Source organism: Corvus moneduloides, chromosome 18, assembly GCF_009650955.1.
Source record: "Corvus moneduloides isolate bCorMon1 chromosome 18, bCorMon1.pri, whole genome shotgun sequence".
In the NCBI taxonomy this organism is placed as follows: domain Eukaryota; kingdom Metazoa; phylum Chordata; class Aves; order Passeriformes; family Corvidae; genus Corvus; species Corvus moneduloides.
The window spans coordinates 6512919-6536451 of NC_045493.1; the positions used below are offsets into that span (position 1 = coordinate 6512919).

A 23533-nucleotide genomic window follows, 5' to 3' on the forward strand; every position below is an offset into this window, starting at 1 on the left:
CAGGGGTGGGGACAGCTTCAAAGCAGGGACAGCTGAGAAGCAGCAGAGATGTTGGGAGTGAAAATGTCAGTAGTAACCAGCGGTTGTTGTCAGGATCATTAGAGAACTGCAGAAAAGAAGTCACAACTGGAGTTACGATCCTTGGGCATAAACCCCTGCAAACAGCGAAAAGCTATTTTAGAAAAACTCTGCCTTGCAGGAAAACAGAAAAGGTACGACACTGTTGCAAGCAATGTTTAAAGCATGAGATAAACCTTCAACTGCGATTTCACCTCCCCTACAAAGTTTATTTACATTTATACGGGAAGCAGCGAACAGGAAAACGTAATTACATGTAAAAACAACACGCTAAAAAGAGGTTGCAAAACTGTGCGCTGCAGCAGGGGAGTGTCACAGATGACCTCGCCTTTCTGGCAGCCGCCGGGCTCCGGCGCTCGCAGCGCGGAGCGGGCTGGGAGCGGGCTGGGAGCGAGCCGCCCGCTGAGCCCGGGCCGCGCCCGGCTCCATTTCCCGCCCGCCACCTGACGCCTCTAATGGCGCCGCACGGCCGCGCGCCCACGTGACCCGCCGCGCGCCCCACGTGACCCATGGCCGCCGCCCCCCCTCCCCAGCGGCTGCGGTTACCGCAGTCCCCGGCCCCGCCCCCGGCCCCGCCCCCTGCCGCGCGCGCGGCCCCGCCCCGCGCCGCTCCCTGCGCGCGCGCCCTCGCCCCCCCGCCCCCCCCCCCGCTTCCACCTCCCGGGCCGGGCGATGCGCGCGCGCGCGGCCGGCGGCGCCTCCTCAGAGCGGCCGCGGCGGGTTCGGCGCTGACGGGGCCGACGGGCCGGGAGCGGCGGAGCGGCCGGCGCCTCTTCCTTCCTCCTGCTCGTCCTCCTCTCTCCTCCCTCCCTCATCCTCCTCCTCGCCCCTCTCCTCGCCCGCCTCCGCCCCCCCGCACGCAGGCACCGCGGTTCCCGGCACGGACAACATGGCGGCGGTGTCGGGGGCAGGGGCTGCGGGCGGCTCCGCCAGCGCCGGCGGCCCGGAGATGGTGCGGGGACAAGTGTTCGACGTGGGGCCGCGCTACACCAACCTCTCCTACATCGGCGAGGGGGCCTACGGCATGGTGTGGTGAGTGCGGCCGCCGGGGCAGCGCCCTTGCCCCGGACAACTCCCTCCTCCCTTCCCTCCCTCCCTCCCGCCGCCCTGCCCGGCCGCGGGCCCAGCCCGCCCTTGCCCTCGGGGAGGGGGAGCAGCTCTGCTTCCCTCTCCTCAGCTCTGCTTCTCCCTGCGTGTTCCCGAGGTTGTCCCTCCGGCATCACCCTTCTTTGCCCTCCCTCCCTGCACCCCCCCATCCCTCCGTCGGTGGATGCAGCTGAGCGTCTCGTTTTGTTTCGCTCCTGCGTTTATTTTCTTTAATATCTTCTTCCTCTGGAGTTGGTCACTCTCGTTATTTCCGCCGTCTCCGTAGTGCGATTGCAGACGTTCAGGAAGGGGGGGAAGGTGGTAAATCCTGCTGGCAGCCCCGCGTCCCTCCCAGCGAGGGCTCACCTGGCTGCAGCAGCCCGAGGTCGCGGGGATAAAAAAGGTGAATCTGAGCATAGGAGTTGCTGCCGCTGCCTGACTTTGCTCAGGACGCGCTGTCTGTGCTGCAGAGCCGGCCGGATTAGTGCCTGCGTTAACGTGTGCAGGTGAAAGTTCTCTTCAGTTATCCTAGCTCTAGATTATATTGCATTATAAAGACTTAGACTAAGTCTCACTAAAAAGCGATCGTGTGTGTTTGCTCTGCGTAACATCGGTCTTAAAGAGCGAGGTTAACGAACTACAAAAAACGTGAACTAACTGGATAAAGAGTGTGAGATGGATTTTTTTAGCAATCTCAGTGAGCTGGGGTGATGCTGTGTGATCTGTGTATCTGTTGACTGGGTTATAAACCTGGCATGCTCAGTGACGTTACTTAGGATTTCATATTTTGTCTTCCATTAGTAAAACCCCTTCCGTTAGTTAAAAAACACATTTACTCCTGAGATAACCTAAAGGATACAGGTGAAAAACTCTTTTTTTGTTGTTGTTTTATCAACTTTCTTCCAGCACTGCCTCTGTTTCTTCAGTAGGATTTTTGACCAGAGATACTAAATGAGACTTACTTACAGGCTGTGACTTCATGAAAGCTTTATCAGCATTAATTTCTCTCTCTGATAAGGAATCTTTTGTAAAGCAGTGCATTTCTCAGCAAGGACACCTCACAGCCTTCAGCTGTGTGTTACAGATTTTTATAGCTGTAGGTTTTTGCACATAGTCACTGAATTGTGCTGGCCTGTCAGGATGAAGTCATTGTGTGTTTCAGGGAGGGGAGCTTTCATCTAGGCCTGAGTTTAGCTGGGAGATGAGCCTCTCTTGTGTTGTGGCCTTCACTTTTTTTTTTTTTTTGCTACGGGAAGAACCTTCAAAATGTAAATCAGAAATCCCATTTACAGTGTAAAAATATCCTTGTTATTGTTTCAGTGTTAGAAATCGCAGCAATATATCCAGTCCAAAACTTGTTGATGTAGCTTCTGGTACAGGCTGTATTTTATTATGGTTGTTTTATCATCTGAGCCAGGGCAAGGAAACGGGTGCAGATAATCTCAGTAGTGGCTGCACTGGTTTGCATTCACAGTCAGGTTTCTGAAGGTCCTGAGGAATAGCACTGCCAAGGTGTGTGCTGGGGACAGTCCAGTTCACATCAACGAGGTGTTAAAAACTGTGTTTCACAGACAAACTGAAAAGCTAAACTATTTCACCACAGATCAGGGACTTCGAGAAGCAGCACAATGGCAGTTGATGCCCTTTTTTGGCATCCCTGTGCCAGTGAGCAGATACAGGGGAAATGGGGCCACTTCTGCCCCTCCAAATAGTGTGTGGTAAACTTCTGCACTGAAGCTGTTTCCCCTCCAAATCCAAAAGGTTTTTTATTTGAAAGCTTCTTCTCACACTTTGTGTCTGCTGTGAATGCTGTACAAAATTACTAACAAAAATTCTAAATCTCCAGTTCAGTTGAAATATACACTTGGATTCTGTGTTTTCTACTCTAATTTATTAATGTAAAATGTCACGTTATGTATTTTGTGCTCTTGATTATTGCTCTTGTGCCTTGGGTGTGAAATGACAGGGAACAAAGTCTCAGTTTATACTGTGTACTTGGTCAGGAAAGTGTTGGATGCACTTGTAGTTAATGCCATAGCAGCTGTGCTGTTTTGTAGTGACTGCGATGAAATGCAATTACCGATCAATCACAGCCATGCAGGTTGTGCAGTTTAATGCTCTATGTTTCGTGTTTTGCTTTGGTTGCTAATGCAGTGAGGATCTGCAGAAGCTTCTCCCTTGGGGGGTGGCGTAGAGGGCAAGCTGTGAGTGTGCAGATGGAGATGTTTCCTGCAACTACAAAATCCATTTAAATTTGTACACTTTAATAAAGGAAAGCAAAGCAGGCTCTGATGGTTTTGTTTTAAACCCGCAGCTAATGTGGACCTCTTCGGAGATGATGGTTATTTACAAGTACACTGTGCCATAAGGCTTGTTATATGGCAGACGAATGTCTTTTGACTCTTAAAATCCTTCACACTCTTTCTCGTTTTTATCCTGATTCTTATGTTTCTAGATTATTGGATTAGGGATTTGAAAACAATAAAATGCTTTTGATTATATGAGTAAAAGGGCAAATGAAGTATTCTTCGGGTAGTGCTGTTACGATCAGTCTTCCATTTTGATTTTTGCAGCAGAGAGAATAATGTTTGAGAAATATTGATCACAACATAAAATACCAGTACAGGAAATAGAGGAAGATGTTGGCTGAAGAGACTGTATGTGAATGTTCTCTCATCTGGGTTTGAAAACCTTTAAAGGCATTTAACTATTTTCCCTAGTGCAGTCATTTTTTTACATAATCAGGTTTTGAGTAAAAATAAACTCAGCAGAGCAGTATATTTACTGCTGTGTTGTGGTTGCACTTTCTCAGCTTCGTAAGCAGAAAAGGCACGTTATCAGGCCAAACCCCATCCTAATGTCCTCCAGTTCAACTCTGCCAAAAACGTTCAGCCTGTGATACAGGCTTGTGCCTTACTCTTGTTGCAGAGGGTGAAGTGGCAGGAGGTGGATCCTTGTCAGAGCCCCTTTCTAACCGTTTTTGTTTTGGTCATTCTGCGTGTGAAACTAGGGGGTGAGCACAGAGCAAAGTTTGAGCCAAGATCCTCAGCACTTCCTAGGACTGCAGGACATTCTTTGAACAATTACTTAGTCATACAGTCATGTTTGTTACTCTTAGTTAATTTATCCAAATATATGTAAATATTGTGTTGTCTTCTTCCCCTCTGCTTTCACTTAAGAATTAGTTGTTTTGAGAGGGGTTGGTGTAAAGTTCTTTAGGTGACTTTCTCTTTCATTCATTGATAGGGCGTTATCGACATCAGAGTCAGATGGAACCCACTTTTAGACCAGGTCTGAAAGTTTCAGAAATACCTTTCAGACACAACAAACTGGGAAAAATTTTTGGGATTGTTTCTTTCTCCCCAAATGTGGGCTTGGTTTTATTATTATTAGTAGTATTTTTTTAAAGCAGCCTGTTAACAAGCCATACTTCAAATACACTGGAACAGCAATAAAAACATGATAGAGCTGAGCTTTAAATTTCTGGCGTGACTTGTTCTTCATCCAGTTGGTCAGTAGTAATTTGGCAAGGAATATAATTTGACAGTAAAAAAAGAATGGTTTTGGAAAGAAGTGGTGAATTGAATGTGATAGGGATGTTCTCATTTTTATCCTAGTTTTTGGAAGCTTTTTTGGTCATCAAGCTTATATGAATGTGAAGTAATATCAGTGCTTCAAATAACTGCTTATAAATAAGCAGTTGAATGCAGATGAGTGCAGTTGGAAGAAAATAATTTTCAAGCTCAAGTCGTTGATTTCTTGCTTTGAGTTTGCATTGTTACAAAGAGAGCTTTGTGTTACTGATGTGCTGTGAAAGAGTGATATTAGAAGTTAGGTAGTCAATAGATAAATGTTAAAGTGATGCTGAAAAGAATATTTCAAATATTTGGCAGTAGATTCTTTGAAGTTACACTTCTCTCTACTGTCTCATGGAACAGCCCTACTTTTAGAGCCTTGATAATTTAAAATGAAGAGAAGCATATTAATAAAGAAACTAAAATCAGAAAGAAATCAGGAATAGAATGATCTGCAAGGCATAGATATTTATATTTAAACATGAAAACTTGAATGGGATTGATGGTTGCCTAATAGTTTCTTTCGAGTTACATAAAAAGGTAGCTTTTTCATCCTCTGTGGGGGTCAGACTGATTTTTGGGGTGGTCCGCTCAGTGGCAGTGATCAGAAACAGCCTGTCGTGTTTGTTCTGTTAACTTTTGCCTTGATCCAGAGAGAGAGAGCCCTTTAATGATGGAGCCAGCGCAGGGATCCGTGTCCCTGTTTGCGTGTGCTTTTAGGGAGCCCAGGTTGAGTATGGGTAATTAACATGTTCTGTCTGCGTGATAAGGAGAACAGGGAGCTGATACAAGTTAGCCAACCCTCCCGTGCAAGGATCAGAGGAGGGAATTAGGGAGTGTAATTGGTGGCTAGTTATCAGCTTCTTCCCTCTGGGGAGAAGGCAGATGTAAGCACTTCCCTTCAGTCACTCAGGCTTCTAGCACTTGCCTAACCTGGCGTGGGAACCCAGAGAAGCAATTAGAGCTGCTTTTCCTGCTCTTCCCAGTGATGGACAGGTGGGCCCTCACAAGCTGTGCAGCAGGGATGGGCAGCAGCCACTTGCTCTGTGTCAGAGCTGTCTTCCAAGTTTGTGGAAGATGAGAGGTAGCAACTTTTGCTGCCAGCCCAAAGCAGTGGGATACTGGCTTAGCTGGAGAGTGCAGCTCATGGACACTTGCATTTTATAAATAAATACACATTTTTGTAGCAAAGCATGATCCATCCCATGGAAACAGACAGAGATAACTTATGGGTTTTCTTTGAAGCATGCTTTATTAAGGAAAAAAGGCTTATATGTTCACAGCATCTGTATGTGGCTGCGTCAGTCCATCTCCCATACCCTTACATATGATTCTAGTACCTGTTGCCTGCCTTCCATCAAATCTTGCAGATGGTGGAAGTCTTCAAGATGGGAAGATATTCTGCAAGTTTTGCAAAAATAGGTATTTTGCTAGAGTGAAGAGATCCTATATGCTGCTCCACTGGGGAAGAGATTGCATCAGGTCACATGTGAGAAATCAGACTCCCCAAGGAGATATGACATGCCCCAGTTTCACAGATGGATTTATTGGTAGTCCTGAGACTAGAAATGTGTATTTGTAGGACACCAGGCTCTGTTAGTTCAGTGGCTCCTTGTTCAGGGGTGGGGATCTACAGCCCACAGAAGAGTTGGTGCTTTACCAACTGAGTAGGTGTAGAGCTCAGCTTGTGTTGAAAACTAGTACTTCGCCAACATAGTAATTTTTTTAATGCTTTTTCTGTTGATGCCTTGTCATAGGTTTCAGCTGTGATCTAGAAATGAAAATAACTGATTGATTTGGTATTTAATGAAAATATTTTATGACATCTTGCTATGGAATATTTCACAGCCTAATGTAGGTTGAAAGGGACTTTCTGAGGTCATGTAGTCCAACCTCCTACTCAAAGCAGGAGTGATGTCAAAATTAGACCAAGTTGCTCAACGTGTCCACTCAATATTTCCAAAATCTCCAGGGATGGAGATTCTACATCTATGGGCAGCTTCTGGTTTTAGTGTTGAACCAATTGTCCAGTGAAACTTTGCCCCTTAAAAATATGAGAGTTTGCCTTGCTGCAACTCGGGACCATCCCCTCTTGTCCTTTGTACTCTCTGTCTCTGAGAGGAGTCTGGATCACTTTTCTCAGTGATTCCCCTTTATATAACTTAAAAGAGCAGTTGGATGTTTACCATCACCACCCCCTTTTTCCCTCCTAGCCTATACAAACCCAGTTTCTTCAATTTTTTTTCTCTAATGTCACATCCTTCTGTTCCCTGTGCATCCTAATGGTTTTCTGCTGGATTTAGTCCAGTACTGGGAGGGAGGAAAACTGGGTGCAGAATTCCAGATGTGCCCTCACAGCAGGAATCAGTTCCCTTGACCTGCTGGCTGCGCATGTAACGCAGCCCAGTCCTTGGTCAGCCTTTGTCGCTGGGAGCTGGCACTGCTCATGGATGAAGTTGGATGTTGTTCTGATAATTTGGAGAATGCTTTCACTTAAAGTGAAGTATTTTAGGAACTTTAAAAATAATATCTGGAAAAAAATCCCAAACCCAGAAACATTTTATTAAGTGATTTCTATTGTATTTGATTTTGATTTCCAGATCACTTAAATGAAGTATATGGAGCTATAAACATATTCAAAAATAGAACTTTTTATTTTACTGTATTGTAAGGTAAATAAAAATAGTAGTGTAATAATGTGAAATTCAGCAGTGTAGTTTGTTTCAGGTGATTTGTCTGTGTAAAATCTACATTCTACTAGTTGGCAGGACAGTTATTAAAGATGGTGGTTTGCTTGGGGATGAATCTCCTTTTCAGAAGGGAGCTTGTTTTCCTTTGGTTTAATACAACTTTTGGGTATATGAAGAAGCTATTCTCAAACTCATCTTTTTGCAAGATGCACAAAAATCCAAATACACTTCATTGTCAGCTTTGAGCAGATAGATTAATAAGATCCAGTTCGTAATAAATGTCACTGATTCAGATGGGATTATTTGATGAGCTATTGGTAGATACTTTGGCAGGGTTTCCCGTGCTCCATCGAGGTGCAGGAGTTGGTTTCTGTTTCACAAGCATTCCTGTCTCCACCCATTTCCGCTGAGGAGAGCCAGCACAGGGACAGCCTCGGGTCCCCTCAGCCCCTTCTGCACCCGGGAGCCTCCTGGTGCCCCGGCTGCCTCCATGCTGCCTGGGCTTGTGCTGTGCCCCTCCAGCCCAGTGACTTCTTAGTGGTGGATTAAATACTGGTTTGTGTATATATGTCTTGTAGAAAGGCTGTAATAGAAATATTTTTCTGTTAGATTGGGGCAGGATCTTCACAACAGTCCTGTTTTAGCAGCGTTGTGGTGCACACGTTTTTACTGTCCATCTGGTTTGCAGTACCCAAAATCCCAACTGCCTAAGTTCTCTTAAGAGGAAATCTCTTCTCTTGGAAGTTCTTCTTTTGTATTTTAAGAGAATTTTCATAAAATACTGAAATACTCTGTGGTGATTAGGATGCAAATGAGAGTTTTTGTTACATGGTGGAAAGTAATTCGTCTGTGTTGTAGGTATGTTTTAAGTACCAGCAACTCGCAATTAGGCTTACAGATTATAATGTGCAATTGCTTCATTTTGCAGATTCTCTTAAAATTAGCAGATGCCACTGTGGCACCTTACTTCTTGCCTGTTTGGAAGGAAGGCAGATTGCTCCACAAATATTGCTGATGTAAAATTTAAGATAATTTGAGCACTCCAAATCAATACTCCCCAAAATGCTTCAGTCCAGAATTTGCCCAATTTTATTGGGATTTGGATGTTGCAAAATATCCCAAAATTACATCCAGGTTGACTTTTGTATTGTATTTTTTTAAAGTGTTTCATAATTGTGAAATAGCTTCCTTTCAGCTAAAGTAGCCAGAGTGTTTTAATGCTGATACCTCATCTGAACAAAACACCAAGCTGTGAGTATGCTGAGGGTTTACTGTTGGCATGTCTTGTTAGAAAGGTGGAACAAACATGCAGAAAATGCCTTGTAATCAGATATGAAGGGAAATAACTTCTGATAGTGGTGAGATGCACACTCAGTGCTAGTGGTTTGGTTGTTTTGTTGTGTTTTGGTTTGCAAGTGAAATACTGAACTAACCACGGCAGAGTGGACAGTAACAATGACCTTGTTTTCATCAGTGCTTTGGGATAGTTTTCATTTTGCACTGACATTTCTACATCAGGTTTAGGAAAATCTCTGCTTTTTAGTGTACATGGATGATTTTGTTCTATTTTCTGTTGGAATGAAATACTGTGAACTATCTCTTCTGAAGATTTATGTGGCTTGGAATCAATTAAATAAGCTGATTTTAGGAGGAGTATCTGAGATATAAGTCAAATTAGAACCTTAGCAGACAAAAGACTAAACCACACTGAAGGATTTGTTAATCCCATCACCACTCACAGCTCTCTGGCAGTGTTCTCCCTTCTCTCCAGGAAAGGAGAAATGTTTCCTGCATGCATTTATGGTTCCTGCTTTGCTGCTTGGGGATGTGGTGGTTGTTTTCCAGGCTCTGGAGTAACAGTGGTGATGTTACTGACCTCTCCTTTTTTATTGTGGTGGCTTTTTGTTGCCCCTTGGGGAGCCTTAAGCGCAGGGGGACAAGGTGGGCACTTCATGGGCTGTGTGGAGGCTGAGTTCTCCTGGCAGGCCCAGACACCCGAGCTGAGCTTTCCAGAGCTGAGCTTTGCAGGGCTGACCTGTGCTGATCTCGGGCTGTGTTGCTGCTGCAGGGGCAGCTTTTCCCTCCACGCCTCCCCTCTGTCATTTCTTCCTCCACTCCTGTGCTGGGGCCTGCACAGCTGGAGCATTTGCTGTGTTGGAAAGCTGGTTTAGCTGAAGAGTGACTTAATAAAACAGTAAAATTGAAAGGTGGTAAGTTGAAATGATGGACACAAAGCCCTGTGAGTGCTGGTGCTGACACAGGAAGGGAACAGGACTATGCAGGTAAAGGCTTCTTTACTGTTCCTGCTTCAACTTTGAGCTGCTTCAGTTCTCTTAACTGACACAAAAAAGGGCACTGCTCATATCAAAAAAGTGAGAAAGGCATGTGAGGCACAAAAGGGAGAGTGAACCACAACCACTCCTTTGAATGCAGTGAGACTTAGGTTGTCTCATGTTGTGGAGCTCTTACAATTTTAGCCCAAAATTCATTCCCACAGGAATTTATATATTGAGAAGAAAAATAGTGATATTTAATATTGTAATACTTTATCAAAAGCAATGGGTGCCTTTGGAATCAAGAGTCTATTTCACAGATAGCCAAAGGCCTTTTAAACATAGCAGTGAAGTTTGTTAAATTTGGCATCAATGCTATCAAAGGAAATACTGGCAGTGGAGAACCAGTAAACCTCTAAAATAGGGAAGGGAAGTGGGAAGGGAAGAAGTAGATAAAGTGAGATGTAAGAGTTTTCTATTTTCTGAAGACGAAGTGAAGTGGCATAAAACAGAGTAGGCATACATGGTGGTTTGAAGTCACAGTGTTCTACAGCTAAAGGCATGGAAAGAAAAATACGTATTAGAAGAGATTGAGAGAATTGATTTTTTTTCCAAACAACTAAGATTAATCAAAACACCATAAATTAAATAACATCTTTAGCCAAACAGTACAGAACCTTGGGTGAAATAGCCAATATTTTTTTAATGCTAGTATTAAGGTGTAGTTCTAGAACTGCTGCTCTTCATAGTTCTGTTTAGTAGGTGCTAACAAAACACAAATCATCTGGTCTGCCACACCCAGGTTTATGAATTGACTGAGCTTCTGGCAAAAGTAATTAATTTAACAGACTCCATTTTGCATGACTAGCTATTTGTTTTCAAAATACTAGGAGTGATCTAAGAAAATACACTATTAAGTAATTATTATCTGCATAGTAAATAGCTTAAAATTGAATTTTTTGCAAGGATCCATCAAATTCTGCTTTTCAAATTCTGAAAAATAAAATTGTGTCTTTGTAACCTATTAGAGCCTAGAATTGTTTGAATTGGAAGGGACCTTAAGCATCGAGTAGGACTGACCCCCTGCAGGGCCACCTTCCACTGAACCAGGTTGCTCCTGCAACTCCAGCCTGGTCTGGCACACTTCCAGGGGTGGGGCATCCACAGCTTCTCTGGGAAGCCTGTGCCAGTGTCTTCACCAGTATCAATTAGAATTATTTGAGCAGATGCAATGAAATGAAATGAAAGCAAATCTCCTTAGGAGGTTATGAAGGTGCCTTAAGAATTTGTGGTGTGAAGGGTAATAACCTGTAGTAGATCAGATCTGAGTAAAATCGCTTCAGAGTAATTATTCACCTTTGTCATGGGAGGAAGGAGTTGGCGTAATTGTAGCAGGAAGCTTTATTATCAGGATTGATTTGGATTGTTAAGAGGAAGATGACTGAAGCAGTAGATGGTAGAGGTGAAGGTAATGCTGTTCCAGTTTGACCCAGTAAGCCTCAGAGGTTGACTAAAAGCATGGTGGAGTCTGCAGGGGTCACATGGGCACCTTGCTATGGTTGTGGTAAAATAAAGGGCACTCATTTAGAAATTATATTTCTTTTCTGCCTTGTTGGAAAAGAAAACAATCAACTTTGAAAGAAATATCAAACAAAAATAATTTGTTTAGGTATCTTCTATAATAAAAAATGAACCAAAGCCTTAGTAATGATCATTTGGTGATAAGCAACAGATGACAAGAGTAAGGAATATGCAGATACATATATAAAATATATAAAGAACATGAGGACTTTGTAAGTATGACAATTGCTTTGCAGAGGGGTCATGATAAAAGGTTTAGAAACCCCAAAGCGATAACCTATCCATTGTTACAAGAATCTTGACTGATTAAAAACTACTTAAAAAGCCTCAAACCAGCCCCAAGATTTTCAAATAACATTTAGTTAGGAGTTTTCAGGTAAGGCCAGATTCATACTGCTGCAAATTGGATCACATCTCCTGTATAGTTATTTTAATGTTCCCTTGTTGCTCAGTTGTCTCCTGCTGCCATTTTTGTAACAAGAAAGTGGGGACCAATTGTCAGTGGTTTTCAGTGGGGAGCTGTGTGTCACAGCAGGTCTTGTACCTAGACTTGCTCTGAGCTATCTCAAAGTTGAATTCAAGTTTTTTGGCCTCTTTTTTCATTATAAGCTGTCAGTGCTTATGGATGTTTCCCAAAGACTAAGAAGGTAATAATCAATGGGGAGTGTTTGTAGCAAACCAATAGATGATTCCAGAGTCCTGAATTACAGCTTATTTGACTTTTGCCCTCAGAGTAGGATGAAGGAGTACATGGTGCTCCTGTTAAAGTTGTTATAAAGTTGTTGTAAAGCAACTAGAGCCTCAAGGCTGAAGGGTTTTTTATTTGTTTGTTGTTTTTCAAAGAATCTAATAGTGAGGTAACTCCATTTTCATGGGTTGGTGACTTTCTGACATGGTAGGAGTTAGTCTGTAAAACTAAATCTTTAATGGAGAAAAGTAGAAGTGTATTAAGATGGCCCTGTTTCTGTAGTTTATTTCCTGAATTCACAGCTTCCAAACCTAAGAAACGCTTTGTTATTGAAAACCTCTTCTAGAGAAAGCTGAGAAATCAGAACGAAAACTGAGTGCAACATGGGTTGTCTGTTCATAAACTGAGGTTTCTTGAAACACGGCAAATGTATCCCAATATGAGTAGGCACTTGTTCCTTCTAAAACCAGGTGCTGATTTTGTAAATTAGTGCTAATAAAAAAGCCTCATGAACAATACACTTATTTCTCTTCAAAATGTTATGAATAAATAAAGGAAAGTAACAAATATTTCTAGTAAGCGTAGGTGTTTACAGTTGGCTATAAAAAATACATTAAACAGTGTAAAAATGACACATTACTCAGTGTCCTCAAATAGTCTTTGACTATTTTTATCCTTTTTCCAGTCTTTTCTCTTTATTAAAAAAATAATACACTATGATGGTGGCTTAATCATGTAGAAGAAGAAACTAATTATTCTGAAGAATCTGGAAGGGTTAACATCTGATTATTAAAAAAAAGCCCGCCAAAAAATCCCAAAACCCTCTGCAAATCTGCACTTCTGCAACCACCTTCCCCCACCCCCAAAAATTGTAGCGAACAGTCTGTTAGGGTGGTTGTTACTGTCTCATAATATTGCATTATTTTATTTACAGCAGTCTTAAAAATAAGTTTAAGCTATTTGCATTGTAACTTGATAAATGTCAGTGTGTTGTGGAAATGGCCATGATTGAGCTAAATGTAGACTGAATGAAAAGAATAAAGATCTCCATAGATCAGCTTGCTTGCTGGGAATTATTTTTGCCTTTCCTATTCTGAATGTAAGCAGAATTATCCAATATCTCAGAAAGATTCTTATCTCTGGATATGCCCTTGGAATCCTGTTTCCACAGCAACACAAAGCTACTGATAAAAAAATCCCTTTTAAACTTCAAATCGTCTTTTATTTAGAGTTGTAATTAGGATGTTTGCCGGTAGCATTGTTTATTTTGTGTGTGTGCGCGTATGCTGAGAGCAGCCTGTGAAACAGCCACGAGGTGAATAATCCTCAAAGTGTTGGAAGAACATCCCATGCTGGGGAAAGCGTGCAGGCAGCGTGGCAGAGGAGCAGGCAGTTGTTTTTCAGTGTGAAGGACCAGCCCTCTGTGGGATGCAGGGACTGCCAGGAGCTGGCTCCTTTCCTGCCGGCAGCTGCAGCATGCCCTCACTTGTTCCCGTTCTGCCCCAAATGAAACTTGCGAGGAATAGGAATGGGTGGAAGAACATGCAGCAGGCATTGTGGGCAGAAGGGGCTGAGCTTTGGCACTCGGCCACATGTGCCTGGTGAAAAGCTTCCCTCCCCTGAGCCGGCAGTGCTGTGGGCTCAGAGCTCAGAGCTGCGGTGCCTTTCTGGTCACTGCTCTTGGAAGCAGCCCCTCCCTGGGCTTCTGTTTAAAAAGGAAGTTGGTACCAGAGAGTAGAAGGATAAAAACTGGCTTTAAAAGTTATGTGGTGCAACTTCTTGGGTTATAAATGCTCATTTGTTTATTTTGTACAGTTGCGCTTGATGTTTTACTTAGTCAAAACTTTGTTATATATTTACAAGATATTTAAAATCAGGAACGATAAACTCTGCTACTGGGGCTTGTACTGATTTTCACATGATGTTGCAAAAGTATCTAAATAACAGTGCTATTGCAGGTTGTCATAGGTTGCTAACCACAGCTTGAAACAGGAGTAATGTTGTGGCTACAACAGTAGGGCAGTTGCAAAATCTGCATTTAAATTTATCACATTAGAGATAAATAGCACTCACAGCTGAATGGTTGCTTCAGCTTGTGAGGCTGCACATGATTGGGGCGGAAATAAATCCTTCTATCTGAATATTTAAAGTGTTGGTGACTAGATTCATCATAATGGTACAGTTCTGTGGGTAATGATCAGTACGTGTGCTTAACGATTAGAAAGCTATAAACTGGCACTCTAAAAGTTGTTAATATGGGAACTGTTGTTCGCACTTTACAGATTTTTATCTTCTCTGGAAAAAAGTCAAGATAATAGAAAGTTCCTGACTTCAGAAGATGTCCCAATTAAGTGCTTCATTGCAAATATAACCAGTTGTTGTGAGGTTTAGTAGAAGCTGACAGCCCAGACAAATACATTACACTGTGCACACTGGGACAGCACTGCCAGAATACAAATAATCTAAATTTAGGATCCGCTGGGAGGCGGATGGGATGTGCTGTGGAGCTGATCCTGGTCGGACTGCAGGGGGAGTACGGGTGATCAGGAGTCATACGATGAGATCTGTAATTCCGGCTGAGACTGGAACGAACCCATGAGATGAACCCGCGGAGCTGAGCCGGTGCATGGGCTGCAGGGGGGGATGCACCAGGGCCTGCATTTGCACCTTCAGAGTGGTTTTGTTTGCAAACACTAAAATGCACACTATGAGCAGCGCGTTTCTTCAGCAGAGCTCTGGAGAGGAGAGTGTAAATGCTGGTGGCAGGCAATGAACAGTTGGATGAAGCGAAAGCTTGGGAAATGATTCAGTCTGTCTTACAAAGGACCCAGTTTTGTGAGTTTATGGTGTTTCCTGCATAGTCAATTGGTTATTTCAATATGGCTTCATAGGCCAAATAGGGGTCTGGTTGTAGCCTGACTCTTCAGTTCCACTAAAGTTCAGTCTAATGTAGCTTTTACAGTTTTCTATAGTATGTGTCAAATTGAGAAAGCATTTTTAAAGGGTCACAGAGTTTACTTAAAGCAGTATGTGCTTTAAGAGCTGTGACTGACAATGTGAAATGGTGTTAACTAGATAATACAGTTTCTCAGTGTACCTGTGTTATACATGACATTTAAAATATTACGCACAAGCAAGTGTACCTGACTGCTTGTATGATTAGCTTCTTGCTCATAGAAATTGAGATAATCCCTTGGATGTTTAATCATGTTACAGAAAGGCTCATCTTTCAAAAAGTGTGACATCAGAAATAAATCCAGTGTCCCTTTTAATGTTTCAACCAGACAGTGTTTCAGTTTTGCTCTCATCAGCTGAGGCAACGAAAGCTTAGGTGTGTTAATGTGGGGAGATCTGATACAAAGAGAGAATGACTGTATGGGGAAAGTACCCTGGAGAGGAAATTGATTGCATCTTTACTCCAAATACGCAGCCTTTTTCCTCACTGAATCATGTGTATTATAGTTGAACCATCAGAATGCAAAATTATCTATCCTTTTCTAAATAACAGCAAAAAACCTTTTGCTAAGAAAATGCTTTAAGGACTGTAGGTGAAACAGCTACAAGAGGGGGAATCTTGGTATATTTAATTGAAGAATTCATGTTCATTAATCTGTACAAGGAAAGATACATATTTTCCATCAATAAACAACCTTTGCTTGAGAAGCAATAACTGATTTATCAAGTGTTGTAAGAGACTAGGAGCTTTTATTTAAGCAGCATCAACTGGTAAATATTGGCATTTTGCCTTTTTGTACTCTGCATAGATGCTGCTGTCCAGTCCTTTGAAAGGAAGTAAGATTCTGCATTGTGGCAGAAAAAATGCTCGAGTCAATACAAAGGAGGAGGCAAGAGGTTTGTTTATAATGATGAAATGGCCCGTAGGATTCTTCCATTTCTTTCCCAAATCCAGGATGTTCATGCTTCAGAGTTATTTCTAGTTTTGTTTTCTGCTTGTGACCAACCTCACTGGTCTATTGTAAGCACCACAGGTGATGAGCTAAGAAAATTACTGGAGCCCAAGTTCTCTTGGAGGCGATGCCAAGTTCCACTTACGGCACTTGGTTATTATCTATTTTGGGACTGAGGAACTGCTAATGTGTTATCTATACATATGCAGTAGCAACAGTTGTAATGAATACTTGCTCAGCATGTGGCATTTCAAAGCTCCCCGTGGAGCATTTGAGTTCAGTGTTTCTAGAGGAAAATAAATGGTGCCGTCTGTGGGTACAGACCAGGGTTAGGGATGCAGGCAGGTCAAAGGGATTATGTGGGGAAAACCGTTCAAAGAGGGTGTCATTACGTATGCATGTGCTGTATGAAGATCTTACTGATGACCCTAATTGACTGAATTATATGTCAATTTTAATAATGAAAGTGAGAAATTTTAAACTCCTTTGCATCCAGTGGTGACAGTACCATCTCAAAAACACCTTGTTGCACCATATCTCCGCTTAGTGGTAGAAGAGCCTTGATGTGGCCAGGCATTTGAATTCCTCTGAGGCATCCTTTTCTAGCTGGATTTTTGTACTTGATTCTGCTTTACCTGGTCACCAGGTACCTGGATGTCTCAGCAGAGTAAGACCAGTTAAAAGAGTTTCAAAGGAAGTTCTGGGACTCAATTATAGAAAATTGGTGGGATGTGAAGCCTCTTTGGCTAGTATGCTTATATTTTTATATGGAATAGTTGGGGCTAACAGAAATGTAGGCTTGATTATTTTTTAATTTCCTAATGGGGCAGTAGTGAGCTTGAGTTGGAACAAGAATCATATATATATATATATGTCTAAATTCTAATTACTAAATTATCATATACTTCTAATACAAGTAGAAGCTATGATAATGAGATGGTTTGTCATTCATATTAACAAGACTGTAGAAAACATACTAAAACTTGTAAGGATTCATAGTCCAGATTTTAGAAGATTAGGTATGTTTTACCAAGACTTTAATTAGACTCACGCTGTGATATTCTTCATGAATGCTTAGGTATGTTGAACAGAAATACAATGTATTGAACCTATTTATTGGTGTAGCTGGGAATGGAGTTCTAAGCTCCTGGAAAGACAGCCTTGTAAATGTAGGAGGCAGTGAGTTCCTTACTGCAGGTCACAGTCACAATGTGATCCTCATTGTGCTGCTGCCTACTTCCCCTCCTTGTGTGTCCCTGGATACAGCTTTCTTTCTTCAAACTCTTGTTATCTTTGGAATTGAACTTGGAAAGATGTTGTCTCCATCCCTTTTGTTCTTTCGTGTCTGTTACGGGGGTGTCAACAGTGTAAATTGATGGAAGTGTGAAAGATGGTGACAATTGGTATTACCTGTGGGAGTTGGACACAGGATGTGGAATTCTGCTGCTTGAAAGATGATTGCTGAAGGTTTTTCTGCACCCCAACATGAATGCAGTAAGATGAACTTTCTCAAACTTCTGATGATTACAGCGTATAGAAAAAGCCTCAGGCTTGGTTGTTGCACAGGCTGATAAAGAAGACAAATACCTTTTCCTTTGTGCAGTACCCACAAATCAGCAGACTCCAAGTCAGCTGGGAAAGCCAATGGTTGTAGAGACCCAAATGGGCTGGTGAAAGAACAAGTGTTTTGTCAGTTCGCCAAACTAAAAGATGTGTGTCACTGTCACCTCTCCTCATTTGATAAAAGTAAATGTAAACAAAATGCACCAGCCCTATATTCAATTGAATTCACATTCTTTCGTTCTGAATTGAATGAATTTAATGCTCCTTATAACTGATGTTATTGATTCTCTTCTAGTTCTGCTTATGATAACGTCAACAAAGTTCGAGTCGCCATAAAGAAAATCAGTCCTTTTGAGCATCAGACGTACTGCCAGAGAACTCTGAGAGAGATCAAGATCCTACTGCGCTTCAGGCATGAGAATATTATTGGAATAAATGACATTATCAGAGCTCCAACTATTGAACAGATGAAAGATGTGTATCCTTTCAAAGTGTTATTTGGCATCATTAGTAATGGTTGTCTTCTCTCTTTTGATAGTTTCTTCCCCTTCATCCTCTTCCTTCCTAAATTTTAGTAAAAGTTGGCTTCTATTATTGTAAATAAAAAGGGAAGTTAATAGTATTTGATCAGTTTGTAGATAAATTTATAAATTTGATGAACACTAGTTTTATTCTTTATTTTCCAGGAAAAGAAAAAAATGTTAATTCCTATCTTCCAAGGCAAAGAACTCAACATTGTAGAGAAGATTTAGTTTAGTCACATAGTTCTAAAACTATATATGCTCTTAATAGAGCTGCTGCTAGAACTGGTTGCTTTGAGGAGCAAGTAAAATGGCCAGACACTGCTATAATTGTTTCAAATTTTCTTGAATTAAGGAGGAAGAAAATTTTACTTAACTCGTTCCTGTCAAAGCAGAAAAAAAAAAACCCTTCTTTTAATTTTCATTGCAATCGTGTAAAAAAAATCAGCTGACTGAGTATATTGGGATTTAATTTTGGTAAGAAAAGGACTGTTGTGTTCAATGTAGCATAATAAATATATAGTAGAGAAGAACAGCTGAATTTTTTAAGTGGGGAGATGGTAGAGTAAATTGATCAGAAGTTATGAGATCTTCTACCTTCATGCTTTTATGCAACTGCAAGCAAGTATCTTGGAAGCTTATTATTCATTAACCAAGAAACCACCTTTGTTTCTTGGCAAGCAGGATAGGAATCAGATGAAATTAAGATTCCAATAAAAGTCAAGCTCTACTATGAAGAAATAGAGGTTTATGATGATTAATTTGAGAGGATCACATGCTGGTGCCTCTTATTTCTGTAAAGGGCTGCATCATGCAACAGGATTGATTGGATTCCAAACTTCTAAAGCAAGAATCAACTACGCAGTTTCATAATTATCATCAAACAGACAAATAAGAGAGAAAAAAAGTTCTAGAAGTTTCCTTGGGTACTGTGTGTTGATACCTGACATGACACCCAAGTTTTTTTGCTGCCTTACATCTAATGCCTCACAGATACATTGTGCAAGATCTTATGGAGACAGATCTTTACAAGCTCTTAAAGACTCAACACCTCAGCAACGACCACATTTGTTATTTCCTTTACCAGATTCTGAGAGGGTTAAAATATATCCATTCAGCCAATGTGCTTCACCGTGACCTCAAACCTTCAAATCTGCTGCTTAACACCACATGTGATCTCAAGGTGAGTTGAAATTTCTTACAGATTTTCCTGCCATGGTCTTTGTAAATGAACTGCTATAACCATGAATATGGGGTTTTTACTGGGGATTAATGTGATTTTTGTCCTGGAAAGATTGCCAAAACATTATTTGGTTTGATAAAATAATTATCAAGATTTGAGTGACTAAGAATCTGTTAGGTTGATGAGTGCATCACTGTTTCCATCTGGAGGCTGACTTGGAAACAGCCTCTTTGAAAGCTGGATGAAAATACTGATCTGAAGCAGCATCATGTTTACCTCAAAAGTAAACTCAGAACTGGGTATGTTTCAAGATTTGGTTTCTCTGTTTACACTGTTAATGTTTTGTTGTTGGAAAAGGACTTTGTATTAGTGGGTAGCTAAAGTGGCATGTGAGATTCAGTGCTGATTAAATGCACGGCAATTACTTAAGGAGAGAATGTTCCTAATTTGCATTTCCAGAGATGGGCTCTGTACTCGTTAATACTACAGAAGGATGAGCTTAGAGCTGTTATGATTCTTGGAAAATGTCAGCTCAATGCTTAGTGGCATTCAGTAAAGCAAACCAAGTGTGAAGAATTAAAACAGAAATAGAGAATAAAACAAAAACCATGCCATTCTGTACCTTTCGGTAGTTTTGAGTCTTTAGTGTGATCATAGTTACCACACTTCTCCCTGTGATATGAGGAGACCAGGAATTCAAAGTACTCCTCTCCGTATCACAAAGAGCTATTTAGCCTGGATCTCCTCTGCTGGAAGATGGTGCATGAGGAACAGAGGAATCCAGTAAAATTTGACAAAGTTGTCAGTGGCATAGGGAGGGTGAATAGAGAGCAGTTGTGTTCACTGTCCTTACCTATGGAAAAGGCTGGGGGGCGAGGAAAGGAGCGGGTGAAATTTACTTGCAGCATTGTTAAGCTGTGGAATTTGGTATCACAGAGCACGGTAGATGTTGCAGTTTTTAAAAAAACACCAAGCAAGTTAGCAGAAAAAAACCTTATTGAGTGCTCTGTGTGGTTTAGTCCCACAGTGGCAAATCCAAGGAAGATGAGAGAGGCATTGGAATATGTTGCCTTTTACACTGTACATCATGTATTTGCTGCTGGCCACTGATGGAGTGAGATTGCAGAGTTTACAGTTCTTGATCTGAGATGGTACAACTGTGTTTGTTGAATACTGTGTTGCTCCTAATTACCCTTTATTTTTTAGTGTAGCTCTAACTTTCTCAATAAACAAACCACAAAACAAAAATAACCTTCTTCGAAGTGTGAACCAGTTGTGGGCTGTACAGGTTTGTCACAATTCCAAGTGTCACACAATTCCTTGCTGTGTATGCTGGTCCATTCTAAGTACTGGCTGCATGATCAATTTGCTTTATATTCCCACTGCATCTTGTCAGCTCTTCCTGGTGCACTGCTGGGCTGGTCACCTCTGGCTCTTGCTGTGGGATTTCAGCAGCTGTAATTACATCAGACCCCTTCAAAGGCATTAACCCCTTCATGAAGGAAATGGTACATAAACTCAAACACGGCATACAGTGGAAACAAACGACTTAAAATCATACTAAAAATCATATTTTTGGAAGAAGGTCAGTGGAAAGTTTGTCCATCTTGAGTGGTGGTTCTGTTAGCTTCTTTATTTAATGGCATTGTGAGAGAGAGTTGTTGCTCTCTTCTGAAACTCTCAGTTCTACAGGTTATAACGAGCTCTTTCTTTCTTTCTACTCCCTTAAACATGATCTTGACCTCTGTATTAATGCTTTAATTTCTAGGAAAGAAAAGTAAGAGTCTCTGTTGACATAATGTGTTTGTGAGCCCTATGTCTTGTGGTGAGCAGCTGAAAGTCTTCAGGCAGGAGTTCAGAACCTAAAGGTGTTTCTGTTTCCATAGGCAAAGCTAAAGACCTAAATATTTGAGATCTTAAATGTGACTTACCACACAGTGAATGAAAGTTGGTGAAAGTACATCGTGTCACTTAAGTACTGTCTCTTGTTATGTATTTGCAGTGGAAGATTAGACTCAAGATTCCACGAAAACTACTATCTTGGGATCTCTCTAGTGAGAATCGTGTGTAATAAAGATACTGGTGTTCTCCTTCACAGCCTGGCATCTTTCCCATGAATGAGATTAATGTACACTGACATGCCACTGACAGACTGGAATATACTCTAAATAGTATCTAACTCTTTTAGAAAGGTTTTTACTTGATTTCATGATTCTCTGCATCCAGCAATTTGACCTGTTTGTAGTTCTGTAAATGAAGTAAGTTGCATAAAATCTCTCATAGCCATAGAATTTTCGTAGGCCAATGGCATTAATATATTTCAGAAAATGAAGCCCAAGTTATTTTAAACAAGGTTCTCAACTGGTGTGTTGGAGTGCCTTCAGTGTTCAAAGTTACTCCAGCTGAGAATCTCCTTCTTTGCCTTAGGTAAAACGTGCACACACTACAGTGATGCTGTAAGTTGTGCTTTTCTGTCTACACAATGAAAACTCACAATTACTAAAACAACTGAGAATTGTTACCTACTGTGACAGGCGTGAAAAGAAGGTGATGGGGGAGGTTTGTTTTTTTTTTTTTTTTAAGGAAAACGGCAGGTTAGCGTCTGTTTCAGGATTTTTCCAATTACTCTAGAGATGCAACTGTTTCAACCACCATCTTATCAGTAACAATTAAACTTAATGGTAGCCTCTCTGTTTCCTTTTATACAAATGCACACATAGAGGCACAGGCTGCTCAACAATACAACTGCAGATATTTCACTGTATTAATAGTACCTTTGGGTGTCATTTCATTTGCTTAGTAAATGGTCATATGTACGTGATCCTCCTAAATCTTCCCATCTGCTTGATAGCTTCATCCAATTTTAAGCCATCTCTGTTTAAAAAAACCCCAACCATCCCTGATACTGATTGCTAGAACATTGTTTTCAAAAAGTGGAAGCTAAATATATAAATAGGATGATGGCATTTCTTATTTATTTCTTTATTTAGCTGGGAAGTAATTTCTTCTGTCTCAGCAGCATCTGTACTGTCTCTCCAAGGCATGAAGCACTAACTGATATACCTGGGTCTTTCATTATGCAGTTTTTTGTTCTCTGCTGTGACTTAGCCAAAATGCCAAGAAAATCTGCCTGTTACGATATTGCTCGCACATGATTTCTTCTTTTTTTTAATTTTCATTCACGTGGAGAAGCCTAAAAACCAACTCCTGGTGCTTTGCCTGCTACATATCATCATTTGTACGGGCCCAGTGGCCCCACATTCCCCCCCAGCAGGGCAGCTGCTTTCAGTGTGTCCTGGTGCCACAGGATGGGAAGTGTCTGCCCTCCTCAGGTACAGCCAGAGCTGTGCCCATCCCTCACCCTGGGCTGCAGGCAGAGCCCTGGATCTCCAGCGTCCCTTACCCTCTGTGCTATCACTCCTGTCAGTTCTGCAGCCAAAACCTCTTTCTTACAGCTTCAACCTTGAAGTCTTTCTCACTAATGGTGTTCCTGCTTTTCTGCTTAACCTGTTTCTGCTCCAGTCAGCAGGGGCTTTTTGTCATTTTAATGAGCACTCTTTGTCCTTGTTCTTCCTTTCCATCCCATGTGCATTTTTCTACTTGAGTTGAGAGATTCAGAGACACCTTCTGTAATTCAGTTCTTGCTTTTCACTGTGGACCAGAGAGTGTCTTTCTTCTTTTGTTTTAATAGTAGCAAACCACTGCACTTTGCTTTTGTGTAACACTAAGATTCTGCACGTCTCCTTGCCTGTAATCTTATCTAGCTTTTTTCTGAGGTTAGGAGGAAGAGATTATAACCATTTTTGCCTGCTGCATAATTATTTTTTGGAGTCTCTAAGCTGTCCTCTACAGTTTCTTCGTTTCTGTCTTTAGAGGAGGCTCTTCTGATTATTTGTACTGAGTCTCTTTATCTGAGCTGCTAATTGCACACAAGGCAGCTGCTGTGTTCCTGTAGCCTGGGAGAACATTGCCATGCTTAAAAAGGTTCTTTTTGGGGTTGTTTGCTAAGGATTCAGGGTGTTGGGTTTACTTTTTAAATTTGTAGCTAAAGTAATGGCATGCAGCTTGGCTTACGACATTCATCACTGCCTTTTCTTCAGACCCTCTGTGTAAAAGTCAGCTGCTGAATCTTGTCTTTCAGATGTAGCTTTTAGTCAGCTGAAGTATTTCTTCCCTAACTGATCTATCAGTTATTTCGCTGACAGGCTGTCCCTACAGGAAAATTAAGAAATACCTGCCACAGCACAGTGAGGTTTCTGTGGTTTTGGTAGGATTTTGCATTACTGACTTTATTGACTACAGCCTATTTTCACTTCACATTTTCAGTACAATCACTGTACACAATTAACTATCTAGGAGTAAATACTGTAAAACAAACGTAGCAGAA

General features: G+C 41.5%; 1 protein-coding gene across 1 annotated transcript in view; it reads left to right on the forward strand.

The window, feature by feature from the left end:
• Positions 1-773: 773 nt before the first annotated feature.
• MAPK1 (mitogen-activated protein kinase 1) overlaps positions 774-23533 on the forward strand; it is a 39529-nt gene continuing 16769 nt past the window's right edge. The window contains exons 1-3 of the mRNA XM_032128460.1: positions 774-1110; positions 17738-17920; positions 18957-19146. Of these exons, the coding sequence (XP_031984351.1) occupies positions 968-1110; positions 17738-17920; positions 18957-19146 (516 nt within the window). The 5' untranslated portion in view covers positions 774-967. The remainder of the gene's footprint in view (positions 1111-17737; positions 17921-18956; positions 19147-23533) is intronic.